The 21,389-nt window shown below is 37.3% G+C and overlaps 1 protein-coding gene across 1 annotated transcript in view; it reads left to right on the forward strand.

Annotated features, from left to right (window-relative positions):
- Nucleotides 1–18,269: 18,269 nt before the first annotated feature.
- tmem161b (transmembrane protein 161B) overlaps nucleotides 18,270–21,389 on the forward strand; it is a 20,637-nt gene continuing 17,517 nt past the window's right edge. The window contains exon 1 of the mRNA XM_084945452.1: nucleotides 18,270–18,515. Coding sequence (XP_084801578.1) covers nucleotides 18,513–18,515 — 3 coding nt within the window. The 5' untranslated portion in view covers nucleotides 18,270–18,512. The remainder of the gene's footprint in view (nucleotides 18,516–21,389) is intronic.

The following is a 21,389-nucleotide window of genomic DNA, read 5'->3' on the forward strand; positions in this document are numbered from 1 at the left end:
TGCCCTGTCATCACATTTTTCACACAGCCCCATCCCTTAATTGGGCCTGTATCATCATATCATATCATGTAGAATACCTGATCACAGCAAGAGATGAAAGATGGCCTCCAACTATCCCCACACAGACAGACTGACACACATAAAAACATACACATTACACACAGCCGCGCTCACACGGATGCACGTCAGTGGTCATATGGGACATGAATCTAAGCTGAGGGTTGTGTCTGTGTAAATTTTTGCTCCTCGTGTTTGCAGCACATTGTCGATGTGATCGTTACAGTGTGACAGGTGAGATGGTGTGTATTCCACGAGTGTCCAATGATGTTTGTATCAACTGCTAGTGGCTTTTGTGATGAGACAAAGGATGCCCTGGAGCCAGCGGTGTCACATCTGCAGGTAACTATGGCAAAATAAAGGAAGCCTCAACAACAACTGTCAGAGGAGTGTTAAAATAGCTCAAACATGTCTTGGTGTCAGTTTGAAAGATGCAACATGAAATCTTGTGCAAGCTCCCCTGTCATTCCTGCAGCTGGTAAAAACGACTTAGTACTGTAGCCGTTAACTATATAATGAGCTTCTCATTCACTTTATGTTCTTCCAGATAACAAAGGTAACATATTTATAAATTAAGTTTATTTAAGTCTTAATTATGTTTATGACTTAACTGATAAGCATATTATATCCTCATTTAGGTCCATGGTAATAAATAAGAAAAGAATGGGAAATGGAACTGGGCAAAACTTTGTTAGCTTTTGCATGCATTGGGCATTCACTGTTATAACACAGTCCAACTCATGTTGTTTCTAAGGGTATAACTATTATTATTACAGAGAGGCAGAACTGATAGCATTTGTTGCTCAGGTTCCACATTAACAGGGTTGTTGTTAGCCATAGCTGCTAGCTGCTACCTTAATGATAATACACAGTTAATGTGACTATGAGATAATTGCTAACAGTTAAACGTCTAATATAAACATCTGCACCAGCAATGGTAACACTTATGATAACTTTTTAACATGTAAATGTTGAAATGGGAACTGTACTGACCTCTCCAAAGTCCTCAGGAAGAGTTCCTCAATATTGTGAACACAGCTAGCGCTAGAACAGTTAGTTAGTGTATGGGCTGTGCGTCTGTCTGTAAAGTTCTGAATTAGCTGGAGGAGGTGAAGTTGACATCAATACTACTGCAAATGCATATCTAATCCAAAATTCTTTACTATCAACTACTATCTTTTTCTTCTTCTGTCAGCTGCTACTTTCAGTGGTCACCACATCTGCCTCCATTTTATCCTATCTTACATTGCACGTGATTTCTTAGTTTGGTGTATATTATTCAGACCATCAAACAAATGGTAATATTAAAAAAGAGTAAATGAAAAATGTGGGTCATAAATTATGCCAGAATTTATAAAGGGGAGAAAAAAAAACTACCAAAATGCACCTGAGCCTGAGTTAAATAATTAATTAACTGTGTTTATCACATTCAAAACTTTCCACTTTCCAAAAAGGCAAGTTCAGGTCAATTTGAAACAAGAGATCACTTAAATAGAACCTGACAAAGTAAAAATGGGCTAAAAGGTCTCAATAAGCAACAAATCATGCCACCAGTGTTGGACGTGTTACTCAAAAATATGAATGTATTATGTACTACTTTTCATAAAATTAGTGTAACCTATTAACTTACGTTACTTAAATTCCTCGCCAGAAAAAGTATTTTTTTACAATGTTTGTTACATTAATTTCACGTTACTCTGTGAAAAGACCAGAAACCGCTGGTACCTAATTACCAGTTAACAATAAAAACCCGAGGCAGCATTTCCACACATCAACACAAAACCCTATACTAGTTTAAGACACATAAACAATTTCTTTTTAGTTTATTTTTAGTATTGTTTAGTGTTCATGTATGAACACAAAACCAACAAAGCAAAGATGAAAAATAGCCCTAAAGAGACTTTAAAGCCACAGTAATTCTACTGCAGAAACATGTACAGGTGAAAATGGAGGCTGAAAATGTTGAAACCCTAATGGGTCATCACTACCTGTTGTAGTTCACGGTCTGGTTCCTGACCTGGTTCCTGGGCTGCAGTCACGATCCACTCAGCTTAAACATCACTCTGGATTCTTGGCTAGCTTTGTGTTAGCATGTGGTATGTACGGATGCTTGCTGGGAGCCAAAGTTGTATGTCTGTGTGTAGTAGTCTGCATCTCACCAATCGCACCGTCTTGTCTTGTTGTGCAATTAAAAAAAAAGAAAAGAAAAAAAGATCTCCACTCCTCAAAAACTGTAGAGCACCTCATCATTTCCCTCCTCCCGCAAGAACTGAATTCAGCTAACTGTAGCAAAAGTGTTCAGGAAGAAAGTATGTTTGCTTGAACAATGATGAGAGCCATCGTTCACAAATGGAAAAAAATCTGAAACAAAGGTGAAATTTCCCGGGACTGACTGGCCTAGTAAGAGCACATTGACTACTCACCTAAGAGGTCACAAAAGAGCCCAGAATAACATCTGAAGAACTGCAGGCCTCAATTGCCTCAGTTACGGTCAGAGTTCATGATTCAGCAATAAAAAAAAAGGACTGGGCAAAAACTGTATCATTGGGAACGTTTCATGGCAAAAACCACTGCTGACCGAAAAAGAACACAAGGGTTCATCTCACATTTGCCCACAAACATGTTGATCCCCAAGACTTTTGGGGAAATAATCTCTGGAATCATGAGACAAAGGTTGAACTTTTTGGATGGTTTGAGTCTCGTTACATCTGCCACAGCATTTCCTTTAAAAAAAACAACAACAAAAAAACATACCCACTGTCAAACAAGGTGGTGGCTGGGTGTGTCTGGGACTGCTTTGCTGCTTCGGGACCTGGGCGACTTGCAGTAATTGATGGAACCATGAATTCTGCTCTGTACCAGAAAATTTGAAGCAGAATGGCATCAGTTTGTGCCCTGAAGCTCAAGTGCACTTAGGGTATGCAGCAAGACGATGATCCAAAACACACCAGCAAGTGCTCTACTGAATGGTTAAAAAAACAAGCAAGGTTTTAGAGTGACATAGTCTGGTCTTAAATCTGAGCAAGATGCTTTGGCGTTACTTAAAAAAGACCCTTCATGTGGGAAAGCCTTTAAATGTGGCTGAATTAAAACAATTATGGAAAACAGAGCGGGCCAAAGTTCCTGAAAAGTGAAATAAAAGACTCATCGCCAGTTATCACAAATACTTGTTTGCAATTCTTGTTCCCAAGGATGGCACACCCAGTTATTAAGTTTAGGGCACAAATTCTTTTGCACATAGGGGCATGTAGGTTTGGTAACTTTTTCTTTATTAAATGAGGTCATCATTTAAAAACAGCATTTTGTATTTACTTGGTTGTATTTTTATAGTATTAAAATTTGATGATTTGAATCAAATAAACGTTAAAAGCTAAGAAATTACAAATACTTATTTGTGGCACCATATTTACTGTTCCCCCTCTTCACATTTCCAACCAATTTCCATTAACTTTACATTTCCAACTGTCAACATAATGGAACAAACGTATAAGAACTCCATAACTGACTCCTGCAAAGGCAGAACTTACCCAACACTATGAACGCTTCAGAAGAAAAATGTTACTTTAATCGTTAAAAAAGGTATTCTGTAATTATACTTCTGTTTACAGCTTCATTAAAAGCAAAACTGGCTCAAATTAATCCAAAATGATCTGTTTCATTGAATCAAATAGAAAGGAAATGTCATGGAAACTCAAAATATTTGTTAATGGAATTTTAAAATGAATTAAAATAAATTAAATGTAAACTATTGAATGTAATTTACTTGCAGTAATTTGGTTTACAGGGAGTCGGTTAACCTTTAGAAGTAAAAAAAAAAACAAAACAAACAAACAGACAAACTGTACACACTACCTCATTGCAAAGTCATAGGCTCTCATATTTCACTAACATGGGTAACTTCCAGTAGATAATGATGCAATCATGTGCAACGTGTGTGGATAAACACAAGCACCTGGGTTTGCTCAGAGACCCAAAAAGGACACACACCTCTTCATTCCATGGGTCTTGTCAGTAAACAACCACACATACATTACTTGTTCTTGTAGAAGACGTTAACGTTTTAAAGAATATATATGAAGGTCATGTTCTGAAAAACTAAAACTAATGGAAACTGAGTTACAAGCCCATTTTTATGTTGTTCTCCTGTTATGACAAAGTATATCCAGTAACTGGGTTGGTGCCTCAATTATATGCAATGTGTGTATTGTGTACAGACACACAAGGTGCGTTTGTATCACAACAAATACTTTGTCAATAGCCTGGCGCTATCCATGAAAGAGAACACAGATAATACTGTACTGCAGTAGTTCATGAATGAATGTGAAATCCAAAGAACACAAACTCAGTCATGTGAAGATGTGAATCTCGGTTTTTGTAGAATCATAAGACACCTGTCTACATCTTTCAGTACTGTTGAATGGAACCTGGAGAATTTGGGAAACACAAAGACCTCAGATGACTTTAACTGGCACTTACTCAGGAAGAATTCTGCTATTGATGCAGAGCAATGAAAAAAAGCCTTTCTACATTTAGGTGGGGGTGTTTTAGCCCATGAACATGACCTTGGTAACTACTGGTGAGGAAAAGTAAAGAATAGAACTTCTAAACTCTATTATGTGATAGAACTTTTTGGCTCCGTTCTTTGTCTCCCTCTTGTTTTTTTTTCCACTAGACGGCACAGTATTTCACTTTTATCTGCAAATAGCAGGACTTTGTGTTATCTTATTTTGTTTGGGGGAAGATTCACAAGTACTATCCGCCGCATGATCCCAGCAGACGACAAGATACAGAACTCCAAGTCTGGAAACTTCACAGAGAGAAAAATGAGGTCTTACTGAAACTATCTTTGGTTTGTGTTTACCTCTGGTAATTCCCGCTGAAGATCTCCAAACCATGGTATCTGCTGGTGTTTTAGTATACAATGAAATAGTTTGTTTGCATTTTAAACCAGTTTTTGCTTATGCGTTCATTCCTTCTTTTTTTTTTTGTAGATCACAGCTGTAGACTGGAAGAGCAAAAAGGATGACTCATTATTTAAGGTTGTCGAGGTTACTCAGCCTACTTTTTAAAGGCTTTTTAAAATGAGAATGTTGCGATAGACTTGATTTGATCATCATTTTACAGACGTGATCAGTTCTCATCATTGATCTGTTTAGTCATGTTTGCTTTTGTAAAGTACTGTGCAAAAGTCCTAAGTCAACCCTCATTTCTTTATCATTTGCTAGGAAAATGGGAAGTAGATTCAGCTATTTATTGAAATATGTACAAACATACACGGAAATGCAGCATGTAAGACAAACACAGAGTCTGTACAATTCTAACAAGGTTCAAAGTCAGCATTTGGTATGCCCACCTTTATTCTTCAACAGAGCCTGAACTCTCTTGTAAGCTTTCTTTTAATTTCTTAAAGTAATTTCTTAAAGTAGTCTTCGAGAATGGTTCTTCAGCCTTCTTGAAGGATATCTTAAAGCTCTTCTTTGGATGTTGGCTGCCTTTTGTTCCATTGTCTGCCAACACATTTGCACACTGCTTTAATTATCTTGAGGTCCAGGTTCTGTGGAGGCCAATCCATGACTTATAGTCCGATTGTGTAAAAGAAAAACAAATAAACAAAAATTGGAGAAACTGGACAACTGGGAAAAAAAACTATCTACAGCAGATGGATGATATCTGATAATCAGGTTCTTAAGAAATAGAAAAAAAAATCCCTCAAAGATCTGAGAGATTCTTCTGGATCTTCAGTTGATTTTAGGCCATCCATGTTTTGTTTTTCCTCTAGTTACCTGTTTCTCTATTTTTTAAGGACACATTGTACACAGTGCTGAGATATGGTAAGTGTTCAGTTAATGGCTATTTGGGAATCACCATGTTGGTGCAAAATATACTATTTTATGTCTGTCAAATTGTGTTGTGTTTTTTGTAGACATAATTAAAGACATGAGAACAAATTATTTTTGATATGTTATCTGTTTTGTCTAGAAACAACACTGGGTGATCACTTGAGTATTAACCAAAAAATACATACCTCTGAAAATTGACAGGTACAAAGACTGGACTGGAAATGAGTAAAAAAAAAAAAAAAAGAGCCTGAAGAACTATATCTGAAGACCACCCAGTTTAAAAAATGACAGGGAAGCAAAATGTAAATACTGTAAATGAGGACTGGCTCAAAACTTTTGCACAGCACTGTAGCACTACTACTTGGAGATAAAGAATTGTGATCATCACCAGTACAGAGGATGCCTTTCACTCTGTCACATCACATGATAACTGTCAGGTGTTAAACGCTGTCTCGACATCCTAAGTCTGCCCTGTTGAAGCTGGACAAGGGCAAAAATCATTGCCTGTAATATGGTGTGTGAACATGTGCATGTTTGAGTGTATGAGCTTGCATGTGTGTCTTTCTCTTTTTGTCCAGTGGAGAGTGATTGGGTTTGAAGTGTACGATGTTGACAGTGTTCAGCCATCTCTGGAGGCACGAAACCACAGGGCCGAAACTGTTTCTTCTCTTTCTGTCTTTCTTCTAGCTCACACTCACTCTCCTTTTTTTCCTCTCAATTTGCGACTCTCATCTTCCTCATCTTTTCCCTGCTCAATCTAACCTCTTTTCCTCCTGGCTATTTTTACCCTCCTCTCTGATGAATTTATTGATATCCAACATTGATATTTATTGCTGCCGAAAATGGTCGTCCGTCTTCTGAGAGGTAGGCAGGGATTCCTTATATGGGTCAATAAGAGACACACATGCCTGCTGCTTTGAGGGAATTCACAACTGCTATAGCAGAGATATACCTCATGGTCCCATATATTGAAAGAAAAAAAATATAAAAGAGATTGGAAATGGGATAATCAGAGATTTTCAATATTGTCTAGGTCACTTATTTGCATTCTGTGCATTCACCTATAACTTCCTGGTTATAAATGTGTATTTACAGTGTACAGGGTACCTAGGCTCTAGGTTACATGTGCTTCTTCTGAGCACTTCTTCTGTGTTTCTTGCAGCTGCCTGAAAACTCTTTTAAAAGTAAAAACAACATCATAATAAGAATGAATAATTTCTTTATGTTTTTTTTTTAAATTGCACATATGTCATGATACATTTCCATAAAAAGTTCAATAAATGAACTTTGAAGCCAGCTTCCTGGTGAGCCCTTGGTGGACTGACTCAATTCATCTGTGCAAACTTCAGGTTTGAATTCTTGAACTGTTCATTGCCGTATCTCAGACCTGCTGGTTGTCACGAGGACTAAGGGTAACACAACAGAAGCAGTGATCCTCTCTGCTCCGCCATTATTGATGTCGTGTCACCCACTCCTGGGGCTCCGGCTTTGTTTTCCCATCATGCCCTCGCTGCCTGCTGGTTGGTTTAAACAAGCAGTATTCTTGTTCAGCCTTTCAATTATACCATACCCTGTAGCAGCACCCTGCACCCTCCATATACACCAAGACAGGAGCTAAGAGAGTGGGAGGAATTGATTTGAATTTGGCATCTAATAGATGTTTTGGTGTTCCTATGGTTTTTCTGTTTATTAGTATTGTGACTCCTTATGAGCAGCTATTTTATGTTTTAGGTATGATTTTGAGTGATGCACGAGGAAAAAAGTACTTAGCCTTGAAGGAAAACCTAAAGCAGTGGACCCCAGGTGCTGAAAAAAATAAATAACTTAAGAGTTCAAGAGCCCTAATAGTTTTTGATAGTAGCAGAGTTAAACAAGTTACAAAGAACACTGAAAAGAAAATGAGAAATGCAGTTTCACACCAGCTGTTTCACTTAGACGTTTATCACACTAAAACATATTTAAAAGTCAGGCCCTCCATAACTTAAAATACCAAAAACTTATTATTTCCACTGCTTTCCCACTGTCTCATCACCCTATAACTCCCTGTCTCCTTGTCTGCGAGTCCCACAACAACTAGACACGGGTCAAGTTCTTCTATTGAAAAGGTTACATAGAGGCTGAAACCCGGCAACCGCAAAAGGAGACCGTCTAGACAAGGCCCCACAGTCCTGACCCCAGTTACAGCCTGTCCCTCAAGGGGCCTATAACACCTTTGTTTTCATGTTGATAAATTCCATTTCCTGTCATACTAGCAGCACAACAAACCCTGTGATATAAAAACTTTGAAACCTGGACTACAGGCATGTACAGAGCAAGTGACAGAGTGTAGTATAGAGCAAAATTAAAGTGTATTTTTTATGTCAGTAACTATTTGTTTACAACAAATTACCCAACAAGTCCTGCTTGCATAGTGTAGAAATTGTTTTTGTAAAATATTCTACAATTATTGATGAGAATAAAACAATCTGCAGAAAAATAATACTTTTTTCACTTACATTTACTTTGGTTACCTGGGTAAATTTTGATGAGAATATGTCTGGCACAAAGTCCTCAGTTCCCATAGACACATGTCTGGATTTGGGGGAAGTCTGTTGATTTAAGCTTGCATTATCATCTAGTCACACAGCATATATTAACATACAGAGCACACACGACCAGTCTACATCTATTCAATAAGGGAACGTGGTTTGCTGGCTGACACGTCAAAGGGTCGTTTTAAGGCCTGCTCGTGGCTAAGCGTTATGCTAATTACTGCTTACACATGCACTTTAATTAATATGTAAAACATTAAAAATGCATGCTATATTTCAAGTGCTGTCAATAAAAAACAGCTTGTATAAAATATATTTAGTTTTTATAATTAGTCTTGCATAAAATGTACTTATGTAACCCCAGCCAATTGTAGGTACACTTCATGATTCAGTTTCAGTCGCCGTTTCAGAGAATAATTGAAGTGGAGACGTCTCTGATTTCAAGATATTATAATCTGATTTTTTCCTCATCTCTAATTGTAACAGCAATAGAGTGATAGAGTGTATAACAGTTTACTCTATCTTATTATATAAATATAGTACATCCCTGTAGTCTCCTAGATAATAACCACTTTGCTTCTGTTAAGCTGTTTTTCTGTACGTTCACTAATGTCAAAATTGCAAAAACCTAATTGGACTTACTGGACTATTACTTCCCTCTCTTCCCTTTAAGCTATTAACTAACTGTACATTTAAACTTTATGTATACCATATTTCTTAAAATAACAATCAGAAGTCAATTAAAAGCTGGGCCTATGAAAGTGCTGTAAGTGTGCCATAATAAAAGCCCTGTTAAATCATGTGTGTCTGCCGAATTTGCTAACGTTAAAAGCTCAATGTTACGCATGTTCTGCTATAGTGAGCGTTTCTCTGTCGTTCTATTATATTAGGGGTTCGGTTGCACATAATGTTTTTTATTTACCTTTTCACGAGATTAACTAAGCCGTGAAACCACGAGTGCATTGGGTTGCTGGGTTTATGACCATTCCCATGTTGGCTCAGTTTAGGATGTTTAAAGTGAGGGGCTTCAGATTTTAAAATGAATGGCACAGAGAAACTCAAGTTTATGTCTATGAAAAGTCACTACTCGGATCTGTTTTAACCTTGTATGGCAGTAATTGTAACAGGACGTGAGAGCAGATTAAAACAAAGCTGTCTACCAACATAGTGTACAACTTTGTGTAATTAAGCAATCCTGTGCAAAATTTCAGTGAATGTAACTGCAAACACTAGCACAAAAAAAAGCAATATGGGCATGTAAACAATTAAATGCATTTAATAAATGAATAATTACATGCATTAAAATAATTAAAATGAACACTAACCAAAAGTGACCAAAGAGCAGATAGATATTGATTAGACAGCTGTATTTTAAGCACACCAAACTAGGTTTCCCTCATCTTTTCATAGAAATTAAGCAGCATTTTTTTCAGTATATATGTGGAACAAGATGGTTACAGGAAATATTGACATGAGCAGAAATGTTAATTTCTGTAACCACATTGTGTTGTTAGATCAACTCCACATTTTTCTAGAAATAAAATGAACAATTATTGCAATATCTATAGTTTATTTTTTTCATGTTGGCACACATAGAAGAATCCCTTGTTTTGCAGACACAATATTTAACAAAGCAGATAATGATATTATATAATTGTTTATAAATACAACACTCCAGTGACTAGCTTTATATGATATCGTTTGTTTTAGGGTTTTTTTTTTTTAATTTTTATAACTGATATTTTAGTCATCTATCTTGATTTCAGTATATAACTAGTATTCATGGGCAAGACTGTGATAGCTATATTTCATTCTGATTCAAAACAACCCTTAAAAGCATCACCTAGTGTTTCAGTACTTCATGTAGAAAAACCCTACTTCCTGTTCTTTGTCTTCCATTTTCTACCACCAAGCCAGCTGAGAGCTTTCAAGTCTAAAGTATACACTAACCCTACCAATGCAGGGTTTTGCTTGCTTGCTTCCATTGTTCCGAGACTCCTTGTCCACCCCTTTCCATCTTCTGCCTCCCCATGGAGAGCCATGAAGTGTCTGAGTCATTGTCGATTACAGTTTGTATTTATAGATGAGAGTCAGGACCCGGGCCTTGCATGCAAGTATGCATGTGCATGTGTGGGTGGATAGGTCTTTCCAACTCACACTGCCTAAAACCAGTGCCCATGACTCACCTTAGCTACTGGACGCTGCCACAGGAGAGCTGACGTCACCTTTCCTGAGACAGAGTTACTGCTTGCAGTGACCTCACTCTGATCCAGGTTAGAGAAGAGTGCCAGAGGATGTCTGGTATGTCAGTGCTTTAAGGCACCTTCTCATATCCTCCTTTCTTAAGCACATGTCAAAGTAAACATGTAGCATTTCACTTTGTGACAACAAAGACTGTCGAGCCACCACTGTTTCAGCGGTCACGAACAGTCAGGTGAAGCTGTGCAAGAATTTTGTCTCTTTGTTTATCTGGTCTCTTTTTCATATCCGGATATTGAAATGTTCTAACACGCTTCAACACTCAAATTTGGAAATTTCAGTTAAATGAGCAGCCCATAATCGTATATTTGCACTCAAATGCACACACATAGGGCCTTCGGGTGATTGATGTAGGAAAATTTCTGATGTGTAGACTGGAGATGCCTGTCTTTTCCACTTGAATAGGAGGGACTTTTTTCTAGACGGAAAGGCGGGAAGGCAAGAAGGTGGTGAATGCTTTCCCAATGAGAGGTGAGGCATATTGAAAACTATATTAAATTACCCTGATTAACAATTTAACCACGATCAGGAAAGCCATGGGGGTGCTCTGTAGGGAGGCCCAAAGACTATTCATCCCCACAGCGCCAGGGTCGTAAGGTGCCCCAAGTTCACAGGCTCGGGCTTTTTGTTATGCTAACACCTTATCCCAAATCAGCTGCCTCCTCCATGGTCAGACACAAGCATTTCCCTGAGAACTTTCAATGATTTGTCATTCCACCGTTCATCTCACCCCCACCCCAACACACATATATGCACGCTCAGGCACTTCCATGCACAAGTCTGCATTTTTGCAAGTAAGGAGAAAAGAGATGTGGGTTTTTGAACCTGTGCGTCCTTGAGAAAGCCATTAAAAGATGTCTTTTTATCTTTTGTATAATGCTAAAATATTCCACGTACAATCACATTTTTTTTAATTTCGAGAAATCAAGCGTAGTGATCAGCATAACCTTACTGTGCACTCAACATACTAAACATAAAACTGAAGATGTAAAAGAAAAAAGAAACAAGACAGAGGATAACATGTTTCAGCATTTCTGTCTCATGGGAGAGCTAATCAATACACATTAAGAGGGGAGTTGATAACACATGTATTAGAGGTCAGGAGTCAAACTCTGGTCAAATACCCTTGACCTAAGGTCAAAGTCTTTAGCATGAACGTGCCTTTGGTGCATCATCACATAGGTCCCAAATCTGTGTAATCACAAAAATCTATTTAGCCAGATAAGCATTTCTACAAGAAGATGTCTTAAAAAAGGGTTTTTTGTTTTTTCACTTCACATTTTGAATTCATAAAATTGTTTTGTCATTAACAAATTCAAATTTATGAAAAGGCTTGAACTGTATTACAGTTTCAATAATAAAAGCATATATCATGCACAAATACACAAAATGCACAATACAGTCCCTTATTTTAAATTTTTTTAGACATTGCCAACAATCACAGCAATTCACATAAAATAAAAGAAAAGAAAAACGCATGCAATATAATGATATACCACTGATTGGAAGACAGTTATTTGTGTACAGCCATGGTCCTGAGTTGTAGGCGTGTATGACTGCCCTCATCTCACACTCAGCCAAAACTCAACCAGGAGAGAAGGAAAAAAATCTCATCAATGCAAATTAGAGCCCACAACCTGAGGAGCCTTGCAGGACCCACCAGTTATCAAAAAAAAAAAAAAAATCACAGGCTTTCATTTCCAAATCTTGTTGTCACAGATTCTCCATATTAACACAGGATAGTCAGTCATATCCATGGATTAGTCTGCAGTTACTTAAAAAGCCGTATCCACACTCAGGCTGCCACAAGAGAAAATAAGGATGCTTCTAATTCTGCCAGCATAATTGCCTGATTATAATGAGCTTCTCTCTCTCTCTCTCGCTCATTCGCTCTCTCTCTCTCCAGCACTGCCTTTATTTCTCAGTGTCTGCACACACACACACACACACACACACACTGCAGCCTAATTCTGATATAAATCAGTCTTCAATTGAATAGAGGGGGAAAAAAAATCAGCATTATTATTTTCTGGTGTTGTAATAGTGCTGTGCACAGTGAAACCTGGCATGAAACCTAACATTTTCCTGCGATTTCAATAGATAATAGAGTTTTGAGCAAAAATAAAAAATAAAGCGCACAATAAAAACAACAATTTATGTTCAAATGAGGTGTGCTGACATACCGCCTGACATTCAGTTAATTAATTTTGTGGAATCCAGACACAGTGCCAGTAAAGCAGGCTAATGTCATATCAATACGCTATAGTGCCTTATGTTTCGACTTTCTTTGTTTGAGATGCATTACAAGAAAAAATACTGAACATTTAGCTATGGCTTGAAATTATATATATGTATATTTTACCAGAGTTTGTAGCTTAGTATAATTTAAGTATGAAATATCAGTATTCTGATATTTTTTTATATTAAGCCACAAAAAAAAAATTATTTATTTAACTTATATCTGACTGCTTGGCTTAATAGCATTCACCTCACAGGTTACATGTCACCTCAAACATAATAATGACTTAATCTTGAGATTTTATTAGTCAGTTATTTTCAAATGACACCACTGCTTTAAGCTGTGTATTTATTTATTCTTTTCATAGTGTTGTGCACTATAACCTCATCCCAAATCAACACCAAGAGCAGTCTAAGCTGTCAGTTCACTCTGCACCAAAGTGACACTTTTAGTAAGAGCAGTAATAAAAATACATGCATCATTTTATACCTTTAGGTGTAAAAGTAAGTAAGAAGGATTAGGCCACACACACACACACACAAACACACACACACACACAAACACACAGAAAGACACGCACCAGTACAGACAAAAAAAATGATATTCAATTAAAAACAATTAGAGAAGGCATTATAATCTAATATTTCCTTTCAAAGTAAATATAATGTTACTGCTCTTCTACTGTCGACAGAAAACTGCATTTGTCAATCATTAAAACACATGCACTCCCCATGATAGAATAGACGGAGAGGAGAAGAGGATATGGTGCAGACAATATAATGTCACTAACTTTTCGAGTCGTTGTTATTCTGCCCGCAGTGTTTTCGCTTTGGCAATAGCATACATCGCCTTGTTCCACCAGGATTTGTTCTTCCATCCCTTTAAAGCTGTCTAAACCCAAATGCAGGCTAAATGAGCATGCCCACTCATGAATGCTTTTGCTTAATTACAATCCCTGATGGAAAAACTGCTGAGGGAGAAGCCTGAACACATCCACGTGTTAGGATGGAGACAGAAGCTTTTTTTTTTTTCTTTTTTCTTTAAAGAAGACAAAACGTATGTGTTCAAGTGTGTATGAATGTCATTAATTATAATAGGGGTATTTTTCCCCCCCTGCCTCGACACAAAAGACAAAGGCAAGCTGTATGTGCTTGAATTTCATTTAGCGAAATTATATTGATGTTTTGAATAGAGATCTTGAAAGGCCTTTTTCCTTTGTGGACTGGATGTGAGTTTTTACTTATCGGAGAACAGGATCTGACATCTAACTTGCAAAATGTGTGAGTTATTTAAATATTAGCTGCCTTAGTTATTATGGTTAGAAAAAAATATCATTGGACAGTTACTGGCTGTAACAGACTAACAGTAAATAATATGTCTACTATTCCTGTTTTGTGAAGTCATAACGAGCCAAAAATAAACTAAAGAGGGATGATGGGTGAAAATTTATATTCATGTTTTTTAACCAATAAGATAAAATGTTTCAAATCTGTGGTTGACTCTGTCCTGGATTCAGTAGTGTGGAGAACAGAGAGCACTGTGTTACATGATCCCAAAAAAAAGGAGACTCCATCTCAGATATTAAATCCTGATTCGTGCAAACCTTGACAAAAATGTTGAACAGAATTTTACATAGTAAATTCCTGTGGTATATTCTGTGGTTAACCAAATGTGTGCTTCGAATGTCACATTATTCTAGTTAAGCAGAAAGCGCCCGGTTTCTGTAAAGGAAGTCTACACTACATATAAATTATTCAGGAGTATTTGCATTTGCATTATAATTTGCATTCATGTAGATTACAGAGAATGAAGAAGGAGGTGCTGCACCAAAGAGAATTACATTCTGAACCATTTTCAGTCCTACTGGTGAGGAGTTGACATGGATTTTTGTTCTATTTTCCTCCTCTGCTTCGAGGTGTACTGCCGAGATCAGGGACACACATTTCAAACTGTTGTTTGATTAATAAAAGAAGGAAATGATGTAAAATGCTCGCCAGATCTCATGCACAAGAAGCCCTGCCATTAAAAATGAATCTTGACATTCAACAATGAGTCTATTTGATTGACTAGGCTGAGATTTTTACTGTAATATTCTCATCATCTTTATTTATACTGTCAGGATTGTGAGTTGAAACTCAAAAGAACCAGTAGGCATAGAGGAGATGTCATATGGATTAAACACTAGGAAAATGTGTGAAACTCTCACAGTACACTGAAGATCCTGGCTATTATGTTTCATCTAAAAATAACAAGCCTGACTAAAAAGAACAGACAACACTGAATAAGAAAAGAAGAAGAAGAAAAAACACAAGCTCCAGAGAGAACAGAGTTCAAACAGCAGGAGCGATAGTGCTGAGTGTGATATGGAATACAACAGGGAGAATGTACAGTACGAGACTCCCTTCAATTATAAATGAAAAGGAAATCAGTGTGAAATGTATGGAATAACCCAGATTCTGAAAACCCCCAACCCTATTTAAAGCTGCTTTAGCTGCTTTTGTGAAATGCTGATGATGAATTTCATGGGCATATATATGTGCCATCATATGACTTCCTACTGCTTTAACGTGATTGTATTCATTTATATCACTATTAGTTTAGCAGCAATTATAACACCAATTATCAGAGAGACATTTCGGGGCCTTGGCCGAATGGAAAACGTGCCACAGAGTAGGCTGAGCCAGTGTGCCTGTACACTACTGGATTGTGTGTATCCATGCGTCGTGCCACGAGGGGCTAGCACAATGCATCAAGGGGGTGGGGTATGTATCCCTGCAATAAGAGAGGAGGGCTTAGTCAATATATGCGCATGTGCAAATACACCCTAGCTCTAATATACCCACATGTTGTCATACACGGCATTCCATATGTAAAGGTGCGCAAATGCACAGTTGTGTTATGTCTGATCATGCTACGACTCATGCCGTAAATAGAAAGTACCAAGTGTGTTTTATTTAATGATTAGAGCAACATAATTACATTTTGCACGTGGTATGTCTTGCTTATACCTAAATACTGTATGTGAAAGAAAAAAACTTAAACAAAACGTTAAAAATAATAAAGAAAAAGGCTCTTTTTGTTTGATTTGACAGGACTGACAGTCTGCACCTGATTCAATTGTTTTTTATTTATTTATTAATATTTTAATTTTTTATTGGGATCTATGCTATTTACCACCTTGGAGGACTGTCAGCATTAATTATGAGACCAAATATATTTAATGTTGAAAAAGCACTCTTTAAAAAATTCTGCAGTATACTTTAAGTCCTGCATTTACAGGTGACCATGTAAGTTTATCAGCAGTGAGCTACAATTTAAGAGTGATATTGTGATCCATGGAGGTGAAGTAATGGCAGGACAACAACAACACCACAGCAGAAGAGACCTGTGGAGAAAAAAAGTGTGATATCTACTTGCACCATCCAGAAGAAATCCCCACCAAAAGAAAAAGAAATACAAACAGTTAGAAAACTTTGAGGGTAAACTTTCATTACAATTAAGTAAGTTAAGTATAATATTCACCTGTGCTTCATTTGAGACCAGAGAATTCTCTTTTCACCCATTATAAGTATTGCACAACAAGAGACTGTGACTTGTCCAGGCTGTACCCCGCATTTTGTCCTGTGACAGGTGGGATGGGCTTCAGCCTCGCCAGGACACTGAATCTGGAGCTGAAGAAAATGGATGAATGGATGTATAGATAGTCCCACCTTCCCAGATTAAGATAGCCAACTAATTGAGAACTCTAAAATGGCCTGGAAAACTTTTCAATAAATACACATATGTTGCTGTGTAGAAAAAATGGTGCAATTCATAGATTAAAAATTCATCATAAACTATATTTTGTTACTGAGGGCTTGCCCTCATTTGCAGTTTGGAAGTATTGTACAAAATGTATGAGTACTCTTTATTATTTAATCTTACCTATATTTAACTTCATCACGCAGCCACTATTCAATCAAATTTCAGAGCCTGCCAACTCACAGAACTCATTAAAAATTTGCTTTTGAGGTCTTAAAGCACAAGATTACCCAAACTTCAGACAGGTGAAGGGCGACATAATTAATCTCTGATATGTTTTAACTTAAGAAATTAACTTATGTAAAGTTATTTTTTTTAATTAATATGTGATCAATATTCACTGCCTAGAGATGGTACTTTTTATTTTTAAGTTATGAAAAGCACAATTTCTGAAAATGTTCCCTTTTTAAATGTTTTATTATTTATAACAAACTTTATACACAGATGGGGTCAAGCAGGAGTTTGCAGATGATAAAGTGATATGTAGTGAGAATAAGGAGCCGGTGGAAGACAGCCTGAAGAAGTGGAGGTAGGCACCAGAGAGAAGAGGAATGAAAGTTGCAGAAACAAGACAGAATACATGTGAGTGAATGAGAGGGAGAGAGTCAACACACAAGGAGCAGAGGTGGGTGAGTTTAAATACCTGAGGTCAACCATCCAAAGCAATGGACAGTGCACAAAAGAGTTGGAGAAGAGAGTCGTGTCAGGGGTGATTTGTCACAAAAGTGTAGCGGCAAGAGTAAAGGGTAAGATTTAAAAGATGGTAGTGAAACCCGCTATGATACATGGTTTGGAACAATGGCAATGACACACAAAAAAAGACTGGAGTCAGAGCTGAAGACGCTAAAGTTTTTACTGGAACTGAACAGAATGAACAACATTTGAAATATATACATCAGGGCGACAGCTCAGGTCGAGCACTGTTCCTGCCAGGCACGAGAAAAGGAGGAACATGGATGTAGTAAAAAAGACATGCAGACATGTTGGTGTGACAGAGGAGGATGCTAGGGATAGGGTGAGATGGAGGCAGATAATCTGCTGTGGCAGATACAATTTTCGCTGAAAAGAAAGACCCATACACACGACACACATATTAATTATGAGTTTTATGATGTAGTTTAGCAAAAAATGCCAGCATAACTAAAAGGCGTGTTGATAATCTGTTGCATTATTTACCCCTCCTTTCATTCACTCATTTATATTTATGTAAAAGTAATAGGTGTAGTCTGCGAAGCTGTAAACGTTCCTCTGTTAACCTTAAACACAAACACGCTGTCCTCGGTTTCTTCTGTCCCGTGTACTACTGATTCTTTGCGCTTTTCCGGTTGGGGCGGTCCTGATATGTACGTATAGTCGCCTTGTCGAATCCTACAAAAAAGTACGGACTTTTTGTAGTGCTTTAGCGAAAGCTAAAATTTTAATTCACAATTATATCTTAACACTTTTATAATTTCGTTTTTATTTCAGTTTGTGATTATGTGAATAATTTCAGTTTTCCTACTTTACGTTCGGCACACAGGCACATCTGTGGACACCTCCTTACCCAGAGTTTTAATGTGACCTCTACTGCAGTTGAAAATACTTGGGAGCGGAGGCAGAATCCATTGATTTTTCTTGACAATGTAGGGGTGTATGAAAAGATACGGTGACAAATTGAATGAGAAACCTCTTCTTTTTGTGTATTAGAATCGTAGGAAGCGCTTATGTGCTCCTCGCCGCTTGATTTCCGAGTCGGAGAGCTCAGTGTTGCCGGGGTAGAGTTCGTTTTAGCTGCACTGCATCAACATGGTGAGTATGACAGCGAGCACCTGAACGCAACGCTATATATGTTTTGTCTCACTTCTTTGATAGGTCTCCAGCCTCTAACATCAGCTTTCATGTAAATGTTTACCTTGACTCTGAAGCGTTTTTCTTTTTGTGCCGTTTGCTATTGTGACTGCAGTGGGATGTTAGCTTAGCTTGCTAGCCAGAGCAAATGCTTGTAGTCGGCAGGTCAGTGTAGCTTGTAAGCTAAAACGGTGACAGCAGACTAGTGAATGGGGCAGTACATATTATATAGTATATACATATATGTTGTGCTGTTAAGTAGGGTCCACTCACATACACTGTTTGCAGTTATTGTCATTTACTAGTTTTGCATATGGGACTTTGAAGTTAGGTCGTATATACCATATAATTAGCAGTTAGCTTACCATTCAGCTGGCAAGATCATTTCGGGAAGGAGATGAAACCTACCCCCCAAAACATTTTTATCACATTAAATTATAAATTATAAATTCAACCCCGCTGCACGTACAATTGTAATGACATTTATATTTATATAAGTCAAGCGATTGGGCAGTCCTTATTGGATCAATAGCCGTGGATTTATTTATAAAAGTATCTCAAGTTCTAACACAGCATCACCTAAGTAAAAATAAGATGGAGTGTCAAACATGAAAATGTATTTCCTATTGAAAGCTATTGAAAGGATTTTGCCTTTCTTTAAAAAAGAAACAGAGTAAAGGAAAGGTTTTTAAAATAATAGAGATAGAATTTGCATAACCTCCTGCAGGTACAATTTGTATCTTCATTGGTTAATGCAGCTGACTGTATCTGCTGTGATGTGCCTTAAAGGCACAGAACTGAGTCTGAACTTCTTGAACTAACCGTTAACAAGTGACTGACTCATTAAGTATTAACATGCTTATTAACAGTTCTATAACTATGTTTATCTATATTTGGTTAGTTGATAAGTTGTAGTAACCTTCAAAATACTTTCAAAGGTTGGCTCAAGGTTAAGAGCTGAATTGACTTTTACGCCCCCCCTCACCACACCAATTTGACTTACAAGAGTCAACTTCCCGTCTCTTCATGATGGTACTTACTGATAAGGGGAGGTAAACGTAATGGAAGTTGACTTACATGAGTAAAATGATGGACACCAGCATACAGGAATAATTAAATGGACGCATAATTAAAATTGAATATAATGACAACACAATGCAGCAAATATTGAAATTCACAAATATATTGCAGTGTATTATAGGTAATCATCATGTAGTGCATCAAATATTGTGGATTTGCTGTGTTGACACAATAAATAGGCATTGTACCGTTATTGTATATTGCACAGTATATTGCATTTTGTAATTCGCACCCTGATTCATTCATCAAGTATCTTACTACAGTGTTACTATTAGACTTGTTTTTATAATCAACGTATGGAACATCTCTATCATATGCTGCAATGTTTATATTACAAACTTTGTTCTTGGACCTCTGGAACCCTCAGTAGCTGAAGATTTTAAATACACCCAGCAGTATATAGTGAAGATGAATGACACTGGAGAAGTGCTGGTCAGTACAGGGTTTCACTGCTTCAAAGTTAGCTTCATCTGTAAAATAGTAGTGAGGTTTTTGAGCTCTTACAGATAGTGTTTATCGCTGCAGTTCCCACTCCCCACCCCCTACAGATTTCATTTGGTTGTTCTGTGGAGGGGGTCAAGCGGACTGGGCAAGATAAGGGAGTCCATGCTGGCTCAATTTCCCTCAGGCCTGAGATCCTTGCAGGTCTCCCACAGAGTGTGGTCAGCATCCACCAAACTAAGAGTGTGTGCTTTTGACCTATATAGCATGACCATTACTCACATGAAAAAAAATGTCCCGAGTGAGAGAGGTTGTGTTTGGTCACGCGTCACATCTAAGTGAGAATAATTGCCAAATAAATGGCACCCACTCTCCTCTATGTGAGTCCAGAAGAGGTATTGACTTCAGCTTTTGAAGCTTACCCCATGCTGGGTGACACTAGGGATTCCCATGACCAATATAAAATCTAGGTCCAATGTATATGTCTGCCAGTATCACTTGTCCTGTCAAGGTGTTATTCATTTCCTCCTTACACACCAAGTTCAGCCTGACATGGGTTTAACCATCACTCAGAGACAGGTGTGTTGCTATTTAGTCCAGTCCTGCTTGGCGATACATTTACTAGTAATATGTGTTGCTTTTTGTCATTGTGATAAATGTTTGTCGTCCAAACTTGGAAGCAGATGTCGGTTTAACACTTTCAGCTAGCTGTAAACAAAGCTCATCAAATGCTATTTATTTTCAGATACTTACATTGAGTTGTAACATTGCAGAAATTGCATGTTTGCATGTTTTGAACAGTTTGTTTAAGGTTAAAATATAAAGAGAATCGGTTTGTTGTCATTGTTGCGGCTAAAACACTTTGACCATTAGTATGTTAAAATAATCTTTACGGCTTTATGTAAATTTTAAGTGGATTCCAATCAGGGCACAGGGTTATGTTTAGCCTTAAGTTGTTGATAATGTAAACTCAGATGACTTTAAAATATTTGAGGATTACAGTGTAAGCCCAAATGTGAATTCTTTGTCATTCTTAATCTCTGGTTGTCTAGCTATCAATTTCTAGTTGTTTTTCAGCATGCAGTTTTGTAAGTGAAACCTATTTCAAATTTAGTTTGAGCTCATAACATTTTATGATTTGGTGTATTTGATACCTACAGGCCATTATAAGTGTATATAACGCATTTTTCTTTCTTGCTAATATTCCAAGTACATTTATTAGAAACTTTATTAATTAAAATATTTGAATGCATCCTTGCAATAATGAGCCAGACAAAAACATTTTGGTGGGGAACCCCCTTTATGCTGCATCAT

This window comes from Perissodus microlepis, chromosome 12 (genome assembly GCF_051167445.1).
Source record: "Perissodus microlepis isolate ML-2025 ecotype Zambia chromosome 12, ASM5116744v1, whole genome shotgun sequence".
NCBI classification, from domain to species: domain Eukaryota; kingdom Metazoa; phylum Chordata; class Actinopteri; order Cichliformes; family Cichlidae; genus Perissodus; species Perissodus microlepis.